This window comes from Oncorhynchus keta, unplaced genomic scaffold (assembly GCF_023373465.1).
Source record: "Oncorhynchus keta strain PuntledgeMale-10-30-2019 unplaced genomic scaffold, Oket_V2 Un_contig_4684_pilon_pilon, whole genome shotgun sequence".
NCBI lineage: Eukaryota > Metazoa > Chordata > Actinopteri > Salmoniformes > Salmonidae > Oncorhynchus > Oncorhynchus keta.
This window is the reverse complement of record NW_026287896.1, coordinates 39,964-62,388: the sequence shown is the minus strand read 5'-3', so window position 1 is coordinate 62,388 and position 22,425 is coordinate 39,964. Positions and strand designations below refer to the sequence as shown.

Sequence of the window (22,425 nt, the reverse complement as noted above, 5' to 3'; positions counted from 1 at the left end):
TCTCTGAGTAGAAACAGACACAGTGAATAACCTCTACGTGGAGAAGTCACTACGTTATCTCTCTGAGTAGAAACAGACACAGTGAATAACCTCTACGTGGAGAAGTCACTACGTTATCTCTCTGAGTAGAAACAGACACAGTGAATAACCTCTACGTGGAGAAGTCACTACGTTATCTCTCTGAGTAGAAACAGACACAGTGAATAACCTCTACGTGGAGAAGTCACTCTACGTGGAGAAGTCACTACGTTATCTCTCTGAGTAGAAACAGACAGTGAATAACCTCTACGTGGAGAAGTCACTACGTTATCTCTCTGAGTAGAAACAGACACAGTGAATAACCTCTACGTGGAGAAGTCACTACGTTATCTCTCTGAGTAGAAACAGACAGTGAATAACCTCTACGTGGAGAAGTCACTACGTTATCTCTCTGAGTAGAAACAGACACAGTGAATAACCTCTACGTGGAGAAGTCACTACGTTATCTCTCTGAGTAGAAACAGACACAGTGAATAACCTCTACGTGGAGAAGTCACTACGTTATCTCTCTGAGTAGAAACAGACACAGTGAATAACCTCTACGTGGAGAAGTCACTACGTTATCTCTCTGTGTAGAAACAGACACAGTGAATAACCTCTACGTGGAGAAGTCACTACGTTATCTCTCTGAGATGGGAAAAGACACAGCCTGCCTTCTGATCGACCACATTATGAAGAACACAATGAACAGCTCAGACATGAGGAGACAGGGACCTTTGGTAGAGATAGAGGCTGCAGAACAGAGACAGAGACATGAGGAGACAGGGGCGTTTAGTAGAGATAGTCTTGTTCTAGTCCTGATAGAGGTAGGGTCAACAACAGTCTGGTGTGTTGTTCTAGTCCTGATAGAGGTCAACAACAGTCTGGTGTGTTGTTCTAGTCCTGATAGAGGTCAACAACAGTCTGATGTGTTGTTCTAGTCCTGATAGAGGTCAACAACAGTCTGGTGTGTTGTTCTAGTCCTGATAGAGGTCAACAACAGTCTGATGTGTTGTTCTAGTCCTGATAGAGGTCAACAACAGTCTGGTGTGTTGTTCTAGTCCTGATAGAGGTCAACAACAGTCTGATGTGTTGTTCTCTGGTGTGTTGTTCTAGTCCTGATAGAGGTCAACAACAGTCTGGTGTGTTGTTCTAGTCCTGATAGAGGTAGGGTCAACAACAGTCTGGTGTGTTGTTCTAGTCCTGATAGAGGTCAACAACAGTCTGGTGTGTTGTTCTAGTCCTGATAGAGGTCAACAACAGTCTGGTGTGTTGTTCTAGTCCTGATAGAGGTCAACAACAGTCTGGTGTGTTGTTCTAGTCCTGATAGAGGTCAACAACAGTCTGGTGTGTTGTTCTAGTCCTGATAGAGGTCAACAACAGTCTGGTGTGTTGTTCTAGTCCTGATAGAGGTCAACAACAGTCTGATGTGTTGTTCTAGTCCTGATAGAGGTCAACAGTCTGGTGTGTTGTTCTAGTCCTGATAGAGGTCTAGGTCAGTCTGGTGTGTTGTTCTAGTCCTGATAGAGGTAGGGTCAACAACAGTCTGGTGTGTTGTTCTAGTCCTGATAGAGGTCAACAACAGTCTGGTGTGTTGTTCTAGTCCTGATAGAGGTCAACAACAGTCTGATGTGTTGTTCTAGTCCTGATAGAGGTCAACAACAGTCTGGTGTGTTGTTCTAGTCCTGATAGAGGTCAACAACAGTCTGGTGTGTTGTTCTAGTCCTGATAGAGGTCAACAACAGTCTGGTGTGTTGTTCTAGTCCTGATAGAGGTCAACAACAGTCTGGTGTGTTGTTCTAGTCCTGATAGAGGTCAACAACAGTCTGATGTGTTGTTCAGTCCTGATAGAGGTCAACAACAGTCTGGTGTGTTGTTCTAGAGCTGATAGAGGTCAACAACAGTCTGGTGTGTTGTTCTAGTCCTGATAGAGGTCAACAACAGTCTGGTGTGTTGTTCTAGTCCTGATAGAGGTCAACAACAGTCTGGTGTGTTGTTCTAGTCCTGATAGAGGTCAACAACAGTCTGATGTGTTGTTAAGTCCTGATAGAGGTCAACAACAGTCTGGTGTGTTGTTCTAGAGCTGATAGAGGTCAACAACAGTCTGGTGTGTTGTTCTAGTCCTGATAGAGGTAGGGTCAACAACAGTCTGGTGTGTTGTTCTAGTCCTGATAGAGGTCAACAACAGTCTGGTGTGTTGTTCTAGTCCTGATAGAGGTCAACAACAGTCTGGTGTGTTGTTCTAGTCCTGATAGAGGTCAACAACAGTCTGGTGTGTTGTTCTAGTCCTGATAGAGGTCAACAACAGTCTGGTGTGTTGTTCTAGTCCTGATAGAGGTCAACAACAGTCTGGTGTGTTGTTCTAGTCCTGATAGAGGTCAACAACAGTCTGGTGTGTTGTTCTAGTCCTGATAGAGGTCAGGGTCAACAGTCTGGTGTGTTGTTCTAGTCCTGATAGAGGTCAACAACAGTGTGTGTTGTTCTAGTCCTGATAGAGGTCAACAACAGTCTGGTGTGTTGTTCTAGTCCTGATAGAGGTCAACAACAGTCTGGTGTGTTGTTCTAGTCCTGATAGAGGTCAACAACAGTCTGGTGTGTTGTTCTAGTCCTGATAGAGGTCAACAACAGTCTGGTGTGTTGTTCTAGTCCTGATAGAGGTCAACAACAGTCTGGTGTGTTGTTCTAGTCCTGATAGAGGTAGGGTCAACAACAGTCTGGTGTGTTGTTCTAGTCCTGATAGAGGTCAACAACAGTCTGGTGTGTTGTTCTAGTCCTGATAGAGGTCAACAACAGTCTGGTGTGTTGTTCTAGTCCTGATAGAGGTCAACAACAGTCTGGTCAACAACAGTCTGGTGTGTTGTTCTAGTCCTGATAGAGGTCAACAACAGTCTGGTGTGTTGTTCTAGTCCTGATAGAGGTCAACAACAGTCTGGTGTGTTGTTCTAGTCCTGATAGAGGTCAACAACAGTCTGGTGTGTTGTTCTAGTCCTGATAGTCTCTGGTGTGTTGTTCTAGTCCTGATAGAGGTCAACAACAGTCTGGTGTGTTGTTCTAGTCCTGATAGAGGTCAACAACAGTCTGGTGTGTTGTTCTAGTCCTGATAGAGGTCAACAACAGTCTGGTGTGTTGTTCTAGTCCTGATAGAGGTCAACAACAGTCTGGTGTGTTGTTCTAGTCCTGATAGAGGTCAACAACAGTCTGGTGTGTTGTTCTAGTCCTGATAGAGGTCAACAACAGTCTGGTGTGTTGTTCTAGTCCTGATAGAGGTCAACAACAGTCTGGTGTGTTGTTCTAGTCCTGATAGAGGTCAACAACAGTCTGGTGTGTTGTTCTAGTCCTGATAGAGGTCAACAACAGTCTGATGTGTTGTTCTAGTCCTGATAGAGGTCTGGGTCAACAACAGTCTGGTGTGTTGTTCTAGTCCTGATAGAGGTCAACAACAGTCTGGTGTGTTGTTCTAGTCCTGATAGAGGTCAACAACAGTCTGGTGTGTTGTTCTAGTCCTGATAGAGGTCAACAACAGTCTGGTGTGTTGTTCTAGTCCTGATAGAGGTCAACAACAGTCTGGTGTGTTGTTCTAGTCCTGATAGAGGTCAACAACAGTCTGGTGTGTTGTTCTAGTCCTGATAGAGGTCAACAACAGTCTGGTGTGTTGTTCTAGTCCTGATAGAGGTCAACAACAGTCTGGTGTGTTGTTCTAGTCCTGATAGAGGTCAACAACAGTCTGGTGTGTTGTTCTAGTCCTGATAGAGGTCAACAACAGTCTGGTGTGTTGTTCTAGTCCTGATAGAGGTCAACAACAGTCTGGTGTGTTGTTCTAGTCCTGATAGAGGTCAACAACAGTCTGGTGTGTTGTTCTAGTCCTGATGTGTTGTTCTAGATAGAGGTCAACAACAGTCTGGTGTGTTGTTCTAGTCCTGATAGAGGTAGTCTGGTCAACAACAGTCTGGTGTGTTGTTCTAGTCCTGATAGAGGTCAACAACAGTCTGGTGTGTTGTTCTAGTCCTGATGTGTTGTTCTAGTCATAGAGGTCAACAGTCTGGTGTGTTGTTCTAGTCCTGATAGAGGTCAACAACAGTCTGGTGTGTTGTTCTAGTCCTGATAGAGGTCAACAACAGTCTGGTGTGTTGTTCTAGTCCTGATAGAGGTCAACAACAGTCTGGTGTGTTGTTCTAGTCCTGATAGAGGTCAACAACAGTCTGGTGTGTTGTTCTAGTCCTGATAGAGGTCAGTCTGATGTGTTGTTCTAGTCCTGATAGAGGTCAAACAGTCTGGTGTGTTGTTCTAGTCCTGATAGAGGTCAACAACAGTCTGGTGTGTTGTTCTAGTCCTGATAGAGGTCAACAACAGTCTGGTGTGTTGTTCTAGTCCTGATAGAGGTCAACAACAGTCTGGTGTGTTGTTCAAGTCAACAGTCTGGTGTGTTGTTCAACAACAGTCTGGTGTGTTGTTCTAGTCTGATAGAGGTCAACAACAGTCTGGTGTGTTGTTCTAGTCCTGATAGAGGTCAACAACAGTCTGGTGTGTTGTTCTAGTCCTGATAGAGGTCAACAACAGTCTGGTGTGTTGTTCTAGTCCTGATAGAGGTCAACAACAGTCTGGTGTGTTGTTCTAGTCCTGATAGAGGTCAACAACAGTCTGGTGTGTTGTTCTAGTCCTGATAGAGGTCAACAACAGTCTGGTGTGTTGTTCTAGTCCTGATAGAGGTCAACAACAGTCTGGTGTGTTGTTCTAGTCCTGATAGAGGTCAACAACAGTCTGGTGTGTTGTTCTAGTCCTGATAGAGGTCAACAACAGTCTGGTGTGTTGTTCTAGTCCTGATAGAGGTCAACAACAGTCTGGTGTGTTGTTCTAGTCCTGATAGAGGTCAACAACAGTCTGGTGTGTTGTTCTAGTCCTGATAGAGGTCAACAACAGTCTGGTGTGTTGTTCTAGTCCTGATAGAGGTCAACAACAGTCTGGTGTGTTGTTCTAGTCCTGATAGAGGTCAACAACAGTCTGGTGTGTTGTTCTAGTCCTGATAGAGGTCAACAACAGTCTGGTGTGTTGTTCTAGTCCTGATAGAGGTCAACAACAGTCTGATGTGTTGTTCTAGTCCTGATAGAGGTCAACAACAGTCTGGTGTGTTGTTCTAGTCCTGATAGAGGTCAACAACAGTCTGGTGTGTTGTTCTAGTCCTGATAGAGGTCAACAACAGTCTGGTGTGTTGTTCTAGTCCTGATAGAGGTCAACAACAGTCTGGTGTGTTGTTCTAGTCCTGATAGAGGTCAACAACAGTCTGGTGTGTTGTTCTAGTCCTGATAGAGGTCAACAACAGTCTGGTGTGTTGTTCTAGTCCTGATAGAGGTCAACAGTCTGGTGTGTTGTTCTAGTCCTGATAGAGGTCAACAACAGTCTGGTGTGTTGTTCTAGTCCTGATAGAGGTCAACAACAGTCTGGTGTGTTGTTCTAGTCCTGATAGAGGTCAACAACAGTCTGGTGTGTTGTTCTAGTCCTGATAGAGGTCAACAACAGTCTGGTGTGTTGTTCTAGTCCTGATAGAGGTCAACAACAGTCTGGTGTGTTGTTCTAGTCCTGATAGAGGTCAACAACAGTCTGGTGTGTTGTTCTAGTCCTGATAGAGGTCAACAACAGTCTGGTGTGTTGTTCTAGTCCTGATAGAGGTCAACAACAGTCTGGTGTGTTGTTCTAGTCCTGATAGAGGTCAACAACAGTCTGGTGTGTTGTTCTAGTCCTGATAGAGGTCAACAACAGTCTGGTGTGTTGTTCTAGTCCTGATAGAGGTCAACAACAGTCTGGTGTGTTGTTCTAGTCCTGATAGAGGTCAACAACAGTCTGGTGTGTTGTTCTAGTCCTGATAGAGGTCAGGTCTGGTGTGTTGTTCTAACAACAACAGTCTGGTGTGTTGTTCTAGTCCTGATAGAGGTCAACAACAGTCTGGTGTGTTGTTCTAGTCCTGATAGAGGTCAACAACAGTCTGGTGTGTTGTTCTAGTCCTGATAGAGGTCAACAACAGTCTGGTGTGTTGTTCTAGTCCTGATAGAGGTCAACAACAGTCTGGTGTGTTGTTCTAGTCCTGATAGAGGTCAACAACAGTCTGGTGTGTTGTTCTAGTCCTGATAGAGGTCAACAACAGTCTGGTGTGTTGTTCTAGTCCTGATAGAGGTCAACAACAGTCTGGTGTGTTGTTCTAGTCCTGATAGAGGTCAACAACAGTCTGGTGTGTTGTTCTAGTCCTGATAGAGGTCAACAACAGTCTGGTGTGTTGTTCTAGTCCTGATAGAGGTCAACAACAGTCTGGTGTGTTGTTCTAGTCCTGATAGAGGTCAACAACAGTCTGGTGTGTTGTTCTAGTCCTGATAGAGGTCAACAACAGTCTGGTGTGTTGTTCTAGTCCTGATAGAGGTCAACAACAGTCTGGTGTGTTGTTCTAGTCCTGATAGAGGTCAACAACAGTCTGATGTGTTGTTCTAGTCCTGATAGAGGTCAACAACAGTCTGGTGTGTTGTTCTAGTCCTGATAGAGGTCAACAACAGTCTGGTGTGTTGTTCTAGTCCTGATAGAGGTCAACAACAGTCTGGTGTGTTGTTCTAGTCCTGATAGAGGTCAACAACAGTCTGGTGTGTTGTTCTAGTCCTGATAGAGGTCAACAACAGTCTGGTGTGTTGTTCTAGTCCTGATAGAGGTCAACAACAGTCTGGTGTGTTGTTCTAGTCCTGATAGAGGTCAACAACAGTCTGGTGTGTTGTTCTAGTCCTGATAGAGGTAGGGTCAACAACAGTCTGGTGTGTTGTTCTAGTCCTGATAGAGGTCAACAACAGTCTGGTGTGTTGTTCTAGTCCTGATAGAGGTCAACAACAGTCTGGTGTGTTGTTCTAGTCCTGATAGAGGTCAACAACAGTCTGGTGTGTTGTTCTAGTCCTGATAGAGGTCAACAACAGTCTGGTGTGTTGTTCTAGTCCTGATAGAGGTCAACAACAGTCTGGTGTGTTGTTCTAGTCCTCTGATAGAGGTCAACAACAGTCTGGTGTGTTGTTCTAGTCCTGATAGAGGTCAACAACAGTCTGGTGTGTTGTTCTAGTCCTGATAGAGGTCAACAACAGTCTGGTGTGTTGTTCTAGTCCTGATAGAGGTCAACAACAGTCTGGTGTGTTGTTCTAGTCCTGATAGAGGTCAACAACAGTCTGGTGTGTTGTTCTAGTCCTGATAGAGGTCAACAACAGTCTGGTGTGTTGTTCTAGTCCTGATAGAGGTCAACAACAGTCTGGTGTGTTGTTCTAGTCCTGATAGAGGTCAACAACAGTCTGGTGTGTTGTTCTAGTCCTGATAGTCAACAACAGTCTGTTGTTGTTCTAGTCCTGATAGAGGTCAACAACAGTCTGGTGTGTTGTTCTAGTCCTGATAGAGGTCAACAACAGTCTGGTGTGTTGTTCTAGTCCTGATAGAGGTCAACAACAGTCTGGTGTGTTGTTCTAGTCCTGATAGAGGTCAACAACAGTCTGGTGTGTTGTTCTAGTCCTGATAGAGGTCAACAACAGTCTGGTGTGTTGTTCTAGTCCTGATAGAGGTCAACAACAGTCTGGTGTGTTGTTCTAGTCCTGATAGAGGTCAACAACAGTCTGGTGTGTTGTTCTAGTCCTGATAGAGGTCAACAACAGTCTGGTGTGTTGTTCTAGTCCTGATAGAGGTCAACAACAGTCTGGTGTGTTGTTCTAGTCCTGATAGAGGTCAACAACAGTCTGGTGTGTTGTTCTAGTCCTGATAGAGGTCAACAACAGTCTGGTGTGTTGTTCTAGTCCTGATAGAGGTCAGGGTCAACAACAGTCTGGTGTGTTGTTCTAGTCCTGATAGAGGTCAACAACAGTCTGGTGTGTTGTTCTAGTCCTGATAGAGGTCAACAACAGTCTGGTGTGTTGTTCTAGTCCTGATAGAGGTCAACAACAGTCTGGTGTGTTGTTCTAGTCCTGATAGAGGTCAACAACAGTCTGGTGTGTTGTTCTAGTCCTGATAGAGGTCAACAACAGTCTGGTGTGTTGTTCTAGTCCTGATAGAGGTCAACAACAGTCTGGTGTGTTGTTCTAGTCCTGATAGAGGTCAACAACAGTCTGGTGTGTTGTTCTAGTCCTGATAGAGGTCAACAACAGTCTGGTGTGTTGTTCTAGTCCTGATAGAGGTCAACAACAGTCTGGTGTGTTGTTCTAGTCCTGATAGAGGTAGGGTCAACAACAGTCTGGTGTGTTGTTCTAGTCCTGATAGAGGTCAACAACAGTCTGGTGTGTTGTTCTAGTCCTGATAGAGGTCAACAACAGTCTGGTGTGTTGTTCTAGTCCTGATAGAGGTCAACAACAGTCTGGTGTGTTGTTCTAGTCCTGATAGAGGTAGGGTCAACAACAGTCTGGTGTGTTGTTCTAGTCCTGATAGAGGTCAACAACAGTCTGGTGTGTTGTTCAACATAGAGGTAGGGTCAGTCTGGTGTGTTGTTCTAGTCCTGATAGAGGTCAACAACAGTCTGGTGTGTTGTTCTAGTCCTGATAGAGGTCAACAACAGTCTGGTGTGTTGTTCTAGTCCTGATAGAGGTCAACAACAGTCTGGTGTGTTGTTCTAGTCCTGATAGAGGTCAACAACAGTCTGGTGTGTTGTTCTAGTCCTGATAGAGGTCAACAACAGTCTGGTGTGTTGTTCTAGTCCTGATAGAGGTCAACAACAGTCTGGTGTGTTGTTCTAGTCCTGATAGAGGTCAACAACAGTCTGGTGTGTTGTTCTAGTCCTGATAGAGGTCAACAACAGTCTGGTGTGTTGTTCTAGTCCTGATAGAGGTCAACAACAGTCTGGTGTGTTGTTCTAGTCCTGATAGAGGTCAACAACAGTCTGGTGTGTTGTTCTAGTCCTGATAGAGGGTCAGTCAACAGTCTGGTGTGTTGTTCTAGTCCTGATAGAGGTCAACAACAGTCTGGTGTGTTGTTCTAGTCCTGATAGAGGTCAACAACAGTCTGGTGTGTTGTTCTAGTCCTGATAGAGGTCAACAACAGTCTGGTGTGTTGTTCTAGTCCTGATAGAGGTCAACAACAGTCTGGTGTGTTGTTCTAGTCCTGATAGAGGTCAACAACAGTCTGGTGTGTTGTTCTAGTCCTGATAGAGGTAGGGTCAACAACAGTCTGGTGTGTTGTTCTAGTCCTGATAGAGGTCAACAACAGTCTGGTGTGTTGTTCTAGTCCTGATAGAGGTCAACAACAGTCTGGTGTGTTGTTCTAGTCCTGATAGAGGTCAACAACAGTCTGATGTGTTGTTCTAGTCCTGATAGAGGTCAACAACAGTCTGGTGTGTTGTTCTAGTCCTGATAGAGGTCAACAACAGTCTGGTGTGTTGTTCTAGTCCTGATAGAGGTCAACAACAGTCTGGTGTGTTGTTCTAGTCCTGATAGAGGTCAACAACAGTCTGGTGTGTTGTTCTAGTCCTGATAGAGGTCAACAACAGTCTGGTGTGTTGTTCTAGTCCTGATAGAGGTCAACAACAGTCTGGTGTCAACAACAGTCTGGTGTGTTGTTCTAGTCCTGATAGAGGTCAACAACAGTCTGGTGTGTTGTTCTAGTCCTGATAGAGGTCAACAACAGTCTGGTGTGTTGTTCTAGTCCTGATAGAGGTCAACAACAGTCTGGTGTGTTGTTCTAGTCCTGATAGAGGTCAACAACAGTCTGGTGTGTTGTTCTAGTCCTGATAGAGGTCAACAACAGTCTGGTGTGTTGTTCTAGTCCTGATAGAGGTCAACAACAGTCTGGTGTGTTGTTCTAGTCCTGATAGAGGTCAACAACAGTCTGGTGTGTTGTTCTAGTCCTGATAGAGGTCAACAACAGTCTGGTGTGTTGTTCTAGTCCTGATAGAGGTCAACAACAGTCTGGTGTGTTGTTCTAGTCCTGATAGAGGTCAACAACAGTCTGGTGTGTTGTTCTAGTCCTGATAGAGGTCAACAACAGTCTGGTGTGTTGTTCTAGTCCTGATAGAGGTCAACAACAGTCTGATGTGGTTTCATCCTGATAGAACCAGTCATCTAGAAACATCACACTGGTGGTGTAAATCTTTGGTGTGTACGCATTCACCATCACATGTACTTGCCATGATATTGAGAAATTCATTTTCATGAATGTTTTTGAAATTGTGAAAATATTCTAAATGTCTCTGATGTGTTGTTCTAGTCCTTTGACCTTTTTGTTCTAATGAAATCTGAAAATGTCACCATAAGGTGTAAAGAAATTACCTAACTTCTCTCTTGTTCTCCATCCCCCAGTCTCTCCCTCCCTCCATCTCTCTCTCTCCTCCCTCCATCTAGAGATCCCTCCATCTGTTGTTCTAGTCTCAACCAGTCCCTCCATCTCTCCCTCCATCTGGTGTGTTGTTCTAGTCCTCCCAGTCCATCTCTCCCTCTCCCTCCATCCATCTCTCTAGTCTCTCCCTCCCTCCATCAGTCTGGTGTGTTGTTCTCCATCCAACCAGTCTCTCCCTCCCTCCATCTGATCCCTCTCCCTCCATCCATCAGTCTGGTGTGTTGTTCCCTCCATCTCTCTCTCCATCCAACCAGTCTCTCTCCCAGTCCCTCCATCTCTCCTGATCTCCAACTCCATCCATCTCTCTCAGTCTGGTGTCCCTCCATCTCTCTGTGTTGTTCATCCCCCAGTCTGGTGTGTTGTTCTCCTCCCAACCATCTCTGTGTCTTCCTCCATCCATCTCTCTGTCTCCCTCCCTCCAACTCTCTCTCCATCCCCCAGTCTCCCCTCCCTCCATCCTCTCCCAGTCTCCCTCCATCCATCTCTCTCCCCTGTTCTCCCTCCATCTCTCAACAACAGTCTGATCTGTCTTCTCCCTCCATCTCTCCCTCTCCCTCCATCCATCTCTGTGTTGTTCTCCATCTCTCTGTCCCAGTCCATCCATCCATCTCTCTCTCTCCCTCCCTCCATCTCTTCTCTCCATCCCAACAACAGTCTCTCCCTCCCTCCATCTCTCTTCTCTCCCTCCATCCATCTCTCTCTTCTCCCTCCATCCATCTCTCTGTTGTTCCCTCCATCAGTCTCTCTCCATCCTGATAGAGGTCTCCCTCCCTCCATCTCTCTCTCCCTCCATCCATCTCCTGGTGTCCCTCCCTCCATCTCTCAACAACAGTCTCCCTCCATCCATCTCTGGTGTCCCTGATCCCAGTCCATCTGTCCCTCCTGATCCAACAGTCTGGTGTGTTGTTCTCCATCCAACAACAGTCTCTCCCTCCCTCCATCTCTCTCCATCCCTCCATCTCTTTCTCCCACCCTCCATCTCTCTCCATCCCCTCTCTCCATCTCTCCTCCATCCCTCTCTCTCTCTCCCCCCATTTTCATCTCTCTAAATGTCTCTACCTCCATCCATCTCTCCATCCCTCTCAAAGAAATCCTAACTTCTCTCTCTCCATCTCCTCCCTCCATCCTCTCTCCCTCCATCCATCTCTCTCCCTCCCTCCATCCATCTCTCCCTCCCCTCCATCCATCTCTCTCTCCCCTCCCTCCATCTCTCTCTCCATCCCCTCTCCCTCCCTCCATCTCTCTCTCTCCTCCATCCATCTCTCTCTCCTCCCTCCCTCCATCTCTCCATCTCTCTCTCCCTCCATCCATCTCTCTCCCTCCATCCATCTCTCTCTCCCTCTCTCCATCTCTCTCTCATCTCCCTCCTCCCTCCATCCCCCTCCTCTCTCTCTCTCCCCTCCATCTCTCTCTCTCCCCTCCCTCCATCTCTCTCTCCCTCCATCCATCTCTCTCTCTCCCTCTCTTCCTCAGAGCATGCGTCCATGATGAGTGTTCCTCGACCTGACCCGGATGAGATGCCCCCCTCCACCGTCACCCCTGTCACCACCCCCACCCTGAGCCCGACCCCACCAATCACAGACGAGCTGGAGTGTAAGATCTGTTACCAGCGTTACAATGGCCACAACCGCAGGCCCAAGATCCTGGACTGCCTCCACCGGGTGTGCGCCCGCTGCCTCAACAAGATCCTGGACACGGGGGACTTCTTGGGCTGCATTTCCTGCCCCTTCTGCCGACACGAAACAGAGGTCAGCGAATACGAGGTGTCGGGCCTCCCCGACGACTCCAACGTCATATCCTGCCTGGCTGTCAGGGATAAGTCCTGGAGCTCCGACCAAGAGGTGACCCTCACCCCCGAGAGCCTGTCCTCCACCTCCCCCTCGCACCACTCCTCCAACTGCCTGGTGATCACTATCATGGAGGTTCAGCGGGACACGGGGCCCGGGGGCCTGGGCAGCTCAGACCACTACACAGAGCACAGCCTGGACTCTATCTCCGTGGGCTCCAACGGGCAGGAGGTTCAGGAAGCCCTGTCCAAGATGTGTTCGCACGTCCCCCGGATCCTGGTGTGGCTCCTGGGGCTGTTCTACTTCGGGTCCCTGCCCCTGGGCATCTACCTGCTGGTGATCCAGAGGGTGACGCTGGGCATAGTCTGTGTGAGCCTGGTACCGTCCAGTCTGACTGTGTGTCTGGTCTATGGCTTCTGCCAGTGTCTCTGCCAGGGCATGTGTGACTGCTCGTCTAGGGGCTGACTGACTGAGTCAACAGGGTACTGACTGATGCTGGGTTGGAGGGAAAATACTGGACTGTTGGAATCAACATGGTGTCCTTTACTGCCCCAATCTAACGACCAGCCGGGTTGGAGGGAGGGAAAATACTGGACTGTTGGAATCAACATGGTGTCCTTTACTGTCCCAATCTAGACCAGCCGGGTTGGAAGGGAAAATACTGGACTGTTGGAATCAACATGGTGTCCTTTACTGTCCCAATCAGAACAGGGGATTGACAATCTGTATTGAAAGCTGTTTGCTGAACTCTCCATACAGTCTGTGGACTGAGAACTGGGGTCAACGGGCCTTCCAGCCCTGTGTGAGAGACTGGAAACAAATGGAGGGCTGGGTAACAATGGATTGTCGTTGTGAAATTATAAAGCAGGTTTGGCAAACTGTCAATATCTTTCAGAACCTTCTAGCCAAACTGTCAATATCTTTCAGAACCTTCTAGGCAAACTGTCAATATCTTTCAGAACCTTCTAGCCAAACTGTCAATATCTTTCAGAACCTTCTAGCCAAACTGTCAATATCTTTCAGAACCTTCTAGCCAAACTGTCAATATCTTTCAGAACCTTCTAGGCAAACTGTCAATATCTTTCAGAACCTTCTAGGCAAACTGTCAATATCTTTCAGAACCTTCTAGGCAAACTGTCAATATCTTTCAGAACCTTCTAGCCAAACTGTCAATATCTTTCAGAACCTTCTAGCCAAACTGTCAATATCTTTCAGAACCTTCTAGCCAAACTGTCAATATCTTTCAGAACCTTCCAGTTCTATAGGTTAGTTTTATTTCCATGTGCACAACGGGGCCCTTTGGCAGTTAAGAGTAAAGACAAGGGAGTTGCAGTTTCTAATAGATCAGATAATAAGAGCTTTACCATTTAGCCCATCTAGTCCAGAGAGTCTGGAGACAAACAGGACCATAAAGATGTCTCCATGGTCCCTCAACTGGGCCTCATTACCATTTAGCCCATCTAGTCCAGAGAGTCTGGAGACAAACAGGACCATAAAGATGTCTCCATGGTCCCTCAACTGGGCCTCATTACCATTTAGCCCATCTAGTCCAGAGAGTCTGGAGACAAACAGGACCATAAAGATGTCTCCATGGTCCCTCAACTGGGCCTCATTACCATTTAGCCCATCTAGTCCAGAGAGTCTGGAGACAAACAGGACCATAAAGATGTCTCTCTGTCTGCCTGGTCCCTCAACTGGGCCTCATTACCATTTAGCCCATCTAGTCCAGAGAGTCTGGAGACAAACAGGACCATAAAGATGTCTCTCTGTCTCCATCGTCCCTCAACTGGGCCTCATTACCATTTAGCCCATCTAGTCCAGAGAGTCTGGAGACAAACAGGACCATAAAGATGTCTCTCTGTCTCCATGGTCCCTCAACTGGGCCTCATTACCATTTAGCCCATCTAGTCCAGAGAGTCTGGAGACAAACAGGACCATAAAGATGTCTCCATGGTCCCTCAACTGGGCCCCATTACCATTTAGCCCATCTAGTCCAGAGAGTCTGGAGACAAACAGGACCATAAAGATGTCTCCATGGTCCCTCAACTGGGCCTCATTACCATTTAGCCCATCTAGTCCAGAGAGTCTGGAGACAAACAGGACCATAAAGATGTCTCCATGGTCCTCAACTCCATGGTCCTCAACTGGGCCTCATTACCATTTAGCCCATCTAGTCCAGAGATTCTGAGACAAACAGGACCATAAAGATGTCTCCATGGTCCCTCAACTGGGCCTCATTACCATTTAGCCCATCTAGTCCAGAGAGTCTGGAGACAAACAGGACCATAAAGATGTCTCCATGGTCCCTCAACTGGGCCTCATACCATTTAGCCCATCTAGTCCAGAGAGTCTGGAGACAAACAGGACCATAAAGATGTCTCCATGGTCCCTCAACTGGGCCTCATTACCATTTAGCCCATCTAGTCCAGAGAGTCTGGAGACAAACAGGACCATAAAGATGTCTCTCTGTCTGCCTGTTCCCTCAACTGGGCCTCATTACCATTTAGCCCATCTAGTCCAGAGAGTCTGGTTTGACAAACAGGACCATAAAGATGTCTCTCTGTCTGAGGCTCCCTCAACTGGGCCTCATTACCATTTTAGGTCCTCTAGTCCAGAGAGTCTGAGAGACAAACAGGACCATAAAGATGTCTCTCTGTCTCCATGGTCCCTCAACTGGGCCTCATAACCATTTAGCCCATCTAGTCCAGAGAGTCTGGAGACAAACAGGACCATAAAGATGTCTCCATGGTCCCTCAACTGGGCCTCATCCATTTAGCCCATCTAGTCCAGAGAGTCTTGGAGACAAACAGGACCATAAAGATCCATGCTCCTGATGGTCCTAGTCTTCTGCCCACACTGGACCATAGGGGACCCTCTAGTGCTGGAGACAAACAGGACCATGACCTCTCAACTGGGCCTCTTACCATTTGCCCATCTAGTCCAGAGATTCTGGAGACAAACAGGACCATAAAGATGTCTCCATGGTCCCTCAACTGGGCCTCATTACCATTTAGCCCATCTAGTCCAGACCATTTAGGAGACAAACAGGACCATAAAGATGTCTCCATGGTCCCTCAACTGGCCTCATTACCATTTAGCCCATCTAGTCCAGAGAGTCTGGAGACAAACAGGACCATAAAGATGTCTCCATGGTCCCTCAACTGGGCCTCATTACCATTTAGCCCATCTAGTCCAGAGAGTCTGGAGACAAACAGGACCATAAAGATGTCTCCATGGTCCCTCAACTGGGCCTCATCCATTTAGCCCATCTAGTCCAGAGAGTCTGGAGACAAACAGGACCATAAAGATGCTCCTGTGGTTCCCTCAACTGGGCCTCATTACCATTTAATCAGTCAGGAGTTCAAACAGGGGCCATAAAAGATGTCTCTCTGGTATCAACTGGGCCTCAGGCCCATCTAGTCCAGAGAGTCTGCAAACAGGACCATAAAGATGTCTCCATGGTCCCTCAACTGGGCCTCATTACCATTTAGACCATCTAGTCCAGAGAGTCTGGAGACAACAGAGGGACAGGACCATCAAGATGTCTCCATGGTCCAACTGGGCCTCATTACCATTTAGCCCATCTCCAGGAGATTCTGGAGACAAACAGGACCATAAAGATGTCTCCATGGTCCTCAACTGGGCCTCATTACCAGGTGGCGTCTAGTCCAGAGATTCTGGAGACAAACACCACGATGCTCTCACCACTGGTGTCCCCCAGGGCTCTGTTACCATTTAGGCCCATCTAGTCCAGAGATTCTGGAGACAAACAGGACCATAAAGATGGGTCCATGGTCATAACCTCACATGGTCCTCATTACCATTTAGCCCATCTAGTCCAGAGAGTCTGGAGACAAACAGGACCATAAAGATGTCTCCATGGTTCCTCAACTGGGCCTCATGACCAGGTGGCCCATCTATCCAGAGAGTCTGGAGACAAACAGGACCATAAAGTGTCTCCTGTTCCCTCAACTGGGCCTCATTACCATTTGGCCCATCTGTCTGAAGTCTGGAGACAAACAGGACCATAAAGATGTCTCCTCTTCCTCCCTCAACTGGGCCCATTCCATGATCTAGTCCATCAGAGTCTGGAGACAAACAGGACCATAAAGATGTCTCCATGGTCCAGCAGGGGCCTCAAGATTTCCTTCCTAGCGTGATCCTGAGACAACAGGACTGGCACACTCAACTTCCTAACCATCAAGGATCCCATCTAGTCCAGTCTGGAGACAAACTGGACCATAAAGATGTCTCCATGGTCCCTCAACTGGGCCTCATTACCATTTAGCCCATCTAGTCAGAGAGTCTGGCGCAAACAGGACCATAAAGATGTCCAGGCTGGCAACTGTCATCCATTTAGCCCATCTAGTGATTAGACAAACAGGACTCCTGTCTGGCTGTCTCCCTGCCTGTGCCTCATTAAATTTGGCCCATCTAGTCCAAGAGTCTCCAGACAAACAGGACCATAAAGATGCCCATGGTCTCAACTGGGCCTCATTACCATTTAGCCCATCTAGTCCAGAGAGTCTGGAGACAAACAGGACCATAAAGATGTCTCCATGGTCTCTCAACTGGCCTCATTACCATTTAGCCCATCCGTCCAGAGAGTCTGGAGACAAACAGGACCATAAAGATGTCTCCATGGTCCCTCAACAGGCCTCATTACCATTTAGGCCATCTGATCAGAGATTCTGAGACAAACAGGACCATAAAGATGTCTTCATGGTCATCCACCTCAGAACCAGCTGGCTGAGTGTTGTCCTGAGACTCTATGGGGTTGGTTTGGGTTAGTGAACTGAGCCTCAGAACCAGCTGGCTGACTGCTGTCCTGAGGCTCTATGGGGTGGAACAAACTGAGCCTCAGAACCAGCTGGCTGAGGGGACTCTTGTCCTGTCAGTTATTCTGTCTCTGATCAAACAGACCATGAGGACCCCAGCTCTAGAGGTTCATCTTGCCAGTACATAACTGACTGACTGTGAAAAGGACAACTACTTCACACAGGAGATACCTTCTCATTGAAATAAACAGGAAATAATGATTAAATAATGACTGTTTCTTGTTCCACTGGTTTCTTCAAAACAACACATTTAGCTGATCAATTTGTTAGTTCCTCTGGATAAACCAATCAGATGCATCCTACTTCCATCAACAGATTAAAGACATCAGGAATAACATCAACTAGGCTATAATGAGGTGACAGAGTAGAGGCCAGCCTCCTGCTACAGCCAGCCTCCTGCTAGAGCCAGAGTACAGCCACACTACTTCTGACCAGAGCCTTATGGGTCCTGGTAGTGCACTACATAGGGAATAGGGTGCCATCTTGAGACGTAACCTGACTGATCAGTCTGTCACACTGTCTTCCTGTATATGAACAGCAGGACAGGATCAGTCTGGCACACTGTCTTCCTGTATATGAACAGCAGGACAGGATCAGTCTGGCACACTGTCTTCCTGTATATGAACAGCAGGACAGGATCAGTCTGTCACACTGTCTTCCTGTATATGAACAGCAGGACAGGATCAGTCTGGCACACTGTCTTCCTGTATATGAACAGCAGGACAGGATCAGTCTGGCACAATGTCTTCCTGTATATGAACAGTAGGACAGGATCAGTCTGGCACACTGTCTTCCTGTATATGAACAGTAGGACAGGATCAGTCTGGCACACTGTCTTCCTGTATATGAACAGCAGGACAGGATCAGTCTGGCACACTGTCTTCCTGTATATGAACAGCAGGACAGGATCAGTCTGTCACACTGTCTTCCTGTATATGAACAGCAGGACAGGATCAGTCTGTCACACTGTCTTCCTGTATATGAACAGCAGGACAGGATCAGTCTGGCACACTGTCTTCCTGTATACGAACAGCAGGACAGGATCAGTCTGGCACACTGTCTTCCTGTATATGAACAGCAGGAGGACAGCGACACTCTGTTCATCAGTCTGTTAACAGAGACCCAGGTAAACACTAGACACTCCTGTTCATAACATGTCCATTAACAGCAGACCCAGGTAAACACTAGACACTCTGTTCATCATGCTGTATTAACAGAGACCCAGGTAAACATAGACACTCCTGTTATAACATGTCAGAGACCCAGGTAAACACTAGACACTCCTGTTCAACAGAGACCCAGGTAAACATGTCTATTAACAGAGACCCAGGTAAACACTAGACACTCCTGTTCATAACATGTCTATTAACAGAGACCCAGGTAAACACTAGACACTCCTGTTCATAACATGTCTATTAACAGAGACCCAGGTAAACACTAGACACTCCTGTTCATAACATGTCTATTAACAGAGACCCAGGTAAACACTAGACACTCCTGTTCATAACATGTCTATTAACAGAGACCCAGGTAAACACTAGACACTCCTGTTCATAACATGTCTATTAACAGAGACCCAGGTAAACACTAGACACTCCTGTTCATAACATGTCTATTAACAGAGACCCAGGTAAACACTAGACACTCCTGTTCATAACATGTCTATTAACAGAGACCCAGGTAAACACTAGACACTCCTGTTCATAACATGTCTATTAACAGAGACCCAGGTAAACACTAGACACTCCTGTTCATAACATGTCTATTAACAGAGACCCAGGTAAACACTAGACACTCCTGTTCATAACATGTCTATTAACAGAGACCCAGGTAAACACTAGACACTCCTGTTCATAACATGTCTATTAACAGAGACCCAGGTAAACACTAGACACTCCTGTTCATAACATGTCTATTAACAGAGACCCAGGTAAACACTAGACACTCCTGTTCATAACATGTCTATTAACAGAGACCCAGGTAAACACTAGACACTCCTGTTCATAACATGTCTATTAACAGAGACCCAGGTAAACACTAGACACTCCTGTTCATAACATGTCTATTAACAGAGACCCAGGTAAACACTAGACACTCCTGTTCATAACATGTCTATTAACAGAGACCCAGGTAAACACTAGACACTCCTGTTCATAACATGTCTATTAACAGAGACCCAGGTAAACACTAGACACTCCTGTTCATAACATGTCTATTAACAGAGACCCAGGTAAACACTAGACACTCCTGTTCATAACATGTCTATTAACAGAGCCAGGTAAACACTAGACACTCCTGTTCATAACATGTCTATTAACAGAGACCCAGGTAAACACTAGACACTCCTGTTCATAACATGTCTATTAACAGAGACCCAGGTAAACACTAGACACTCCTGTTCATAACATGTCTATTAACAGAGACCCAGGTAAACACTAGACACTCCTGTTCATAACATGTCTATTAACAGAGACCCAGGTAAACACTAGACACTCCTGTTCATAACATGTCTATTAACAGAGACCCAGGTAAACACTAGACACTCCTGTTCATAACATGTCTATTAACAGAGACCCAGGTAAACACTAGACACTCCTGTTCATAACATGTCTATTAACAGAGACCCAGGTAAACACTAGACACTCCTGTTCATAACATGTCTATTAACAGAGACCCAGGTAAACACTAGACACTCCTGTTCATAACATGTCTATTAACAGAGACCCAGGTAAACACTAGACACTCCTGTTCATAACATGTCTATTAACAGAGACCCAGGTAAACACTAGACACTCCTGTTCATAACATGTCTATTAACAGAGACCCAGGTAAACACTAGACACTCCTGTTCATAACATGTCTATTAACAGAGACCCAGGTAAACACTAGACACTCCTGTTCATAACATGTCTATTAACAGAGACCCAGGTAAACACTAGACACTCCTGTTCATAACATGTCTATTAACAGAGACCCAGGTAAACACTAGACACTCCTGTTCATAACATGTCTATTAACAGAGACCCAGGTAAACACTAGACACTCCTGTTCATAACATGTCTATTAACAGAGACCCAGGTAAACACTAGACACTCCTGTTCATAACATGTCTATTAACAGAGACCCAGGTAAACACTAGACACTCCTGTTCATAACATGTCTATTAACAGAGACCCAGGTAAACACTAGACACTCCTGTTCATAACATGTCTATTAACAGAGACCCAGGTAAACACTAGACACTCCTGTTCATAACATGTCTATTAACAGAGACCCAGGTAAACACTAGACACTCCTGTTCATAACATGTCTATTAACAGAGACCCAGGTAAACACTAGACACTCCTGTTCATAACATGTCTATTAACAGAGACCCAGGTAAACACTAGACACTCCTGTTCATAACATGTCTATTAACAGAGACCCAGGTAAACACTAGACACTCCTGTTCATAACATGTCTATTAACAGAGACCCAGGTAAACACTAGACACTCCTGTTCATAACATGTCTATTAACAGAGACCCAGGTAAACACTAGACACTCCTGTTCATAACATGTCTATTAACAGAGCCAGGTAAACACTAGACACTCCTGTTCATAACATGTCTATTAACAGAGACCCAGGTAAACACTAGACACTCCTGTTCATAACATGTCCATTAACAGAGACCCAGGTAAACACTAGACACTCCTGTTCATAACATGTCTATTAACAGAGACCCAGGTAAACACTAGACACTCCTGTTCATAACATGTCTATTAACAGAGACCCAGGTAAACACTAGACACTCCTGTTCATAACATGTCTATTAACAGAGACCCAGGTAAACACTAGACACTCCTGTTCATAACATGTCTATTAACAGAGACCCAGGTAAACACTAGACACTCCTGTTCATAACATGTCTATTAACAGAGACCCAGGTAAACACTAGACACTCCTGTTCATAACATGTCTATTAACAGAGACCCAGGTAAACACTAGACACTCCTGTTCATAACATGTCTATTAACAGAGACCCAGGTAAACACTAGACACTCCTGTTCATAACATGCCTGTTAGAAAATGGTGCAAAATGGCAAAAACAAACCATTTAATTCTGAAGCAAAATCCCCAAATCTATATTTGGAAAACAATCAAATATTCAACACCTTTTAAGGCATTTCAGGCAAATGTGTTGAATGAATTTTAATAGTGCTTTAATAATTTAGTCAATCTTCCCTCTCCCCTCAATTCTTTCATTCCCAACCTCTCTCCCTCTCTCTCTCCCCCTCCTCTCTCTCACCCTCCCCTCTCTCCCTCTCCCTCCCTCTCCCTGCCCCTCCCTATTCCCCTCTATTTCATTCCCCCCCTCTCCCCCTCCCTCCCCCTCCCCTCCCTCTCCCCCTCCCCTCTCTCCCCTCTCTCCCCCTCCCCTCCCAGTTTTAGGCTGGGTTTCTGTACAGCACTTTGATATATCAGCAGATGTACGAAGGGCTATATAAATACATTTGATGTGATTTGATTTGACACCTCAAATCCCCTTCCCCCTTTCCTATATATAGTGCACTACTTTAGACCAGGGCCCTATGGCACCCCCTATTCCCTACTTTAGACCAGGGCCCTATGGCACCCTATTCCCTGTACTACTTTAGACCAGGGCCCTATGGCACCCTATTCCCTATATAGTGCACTACTTTAGACCAGGGCCCTATGGGGTAGTGCATCACTAAAGGGAGCCAGGAGACACATTCTGCTAGGTGTTCAATCTGGAACCCAAAACAACATTTAAAATAAGAGGAAACCACCAGAACAGAACATACGGCTGTCATGATGCAACTGCTGTGTAGCAATTACCCTCTCTGATTGGTTGTCTCTCAGACACCAGTGAACCTGATTGGTTCTCAGAGAGGAAGACAGTCTAGTTCTGTCTCTCTGTCTCTCTCAGACACCAGTGAACCTGATTGGTTCTCAGAGAGGAAAACAGTCTAGTTCTGTCTCTCTGTCTCTCTCAGACACCAGTGAACCTGATTGGTTGTCAGAGAGGAAGACAGTCTAGTTCCGTTTCTCTGTCTCTCTCAGACACCAGTAAACCTGATTGGTTGTCAGAGAGGAAGACAGTCTAGTTCCGTTTCTCTGTCTCTCAGACACCAGTGAACCTGATTGGTTCTCAGAGAGGAAGACAGTCTAGTTCTGTCTCTCTGTCTCTCTCAGACACCAGTGAACCTGATTGGTTCTCAGAGAGGAAGACATGTTTGTCTCTCTGTCTCTCCCAGACACCAGTGAACCTGATTGGTTTATCAGGGATATTGTGAGGATGTTTTAGTCAGGTTTATCAGGGATATTGTGAGGATGTTTTAGTCAGGTTTATGGGATATTGTGAGGATGTTTTAGTCAGGTTTATAAGGATATTGTGAGGATGTTTTAGTCAGGTTTATAAGGGTTTTAGTGAGGGATATTGTGAGGATGTTTTCTCTCAG

At 46.1% G+C, this 22,425-nt stretch overlaps 2 protein-coding genes across 2 annotated transcripts in view; one reads left to right on the top strand and one right to left on the bottom strand.

Moving 5' to 3' along the window:
- The window catches only part of LOC118383409 (E3 ubiquitin-protein ligase RNF182), a 30,994-nt gene extending 18,242 nt beyond the window's left edge, over positions 1-12,752 (top strand). Inside the window, exon 2 of the mRNA XM_052509503.1 lies at positions 11,812-12,752. Within this exon, the coding sequence (XP_052365463.1) occupies positions 11,823-12,590 (768 nt within the window). The 5' untranslated portion in view covers positions 11,812-11,822 and the 3' untranslated portion in view covers positions 12,591-12,752. The remainder of the gene's footprint in view (positions 1-11,811) is intronic.
- Positions 1-22,425, bottom strand: part of LOC127924863 (centrosomal protein of 89 kDa-like) — an 87,433-nt gene that overhangs the window by 42,825 nt on the left and 22,183 nt on the right. The window lies entirely within an intron of this gene.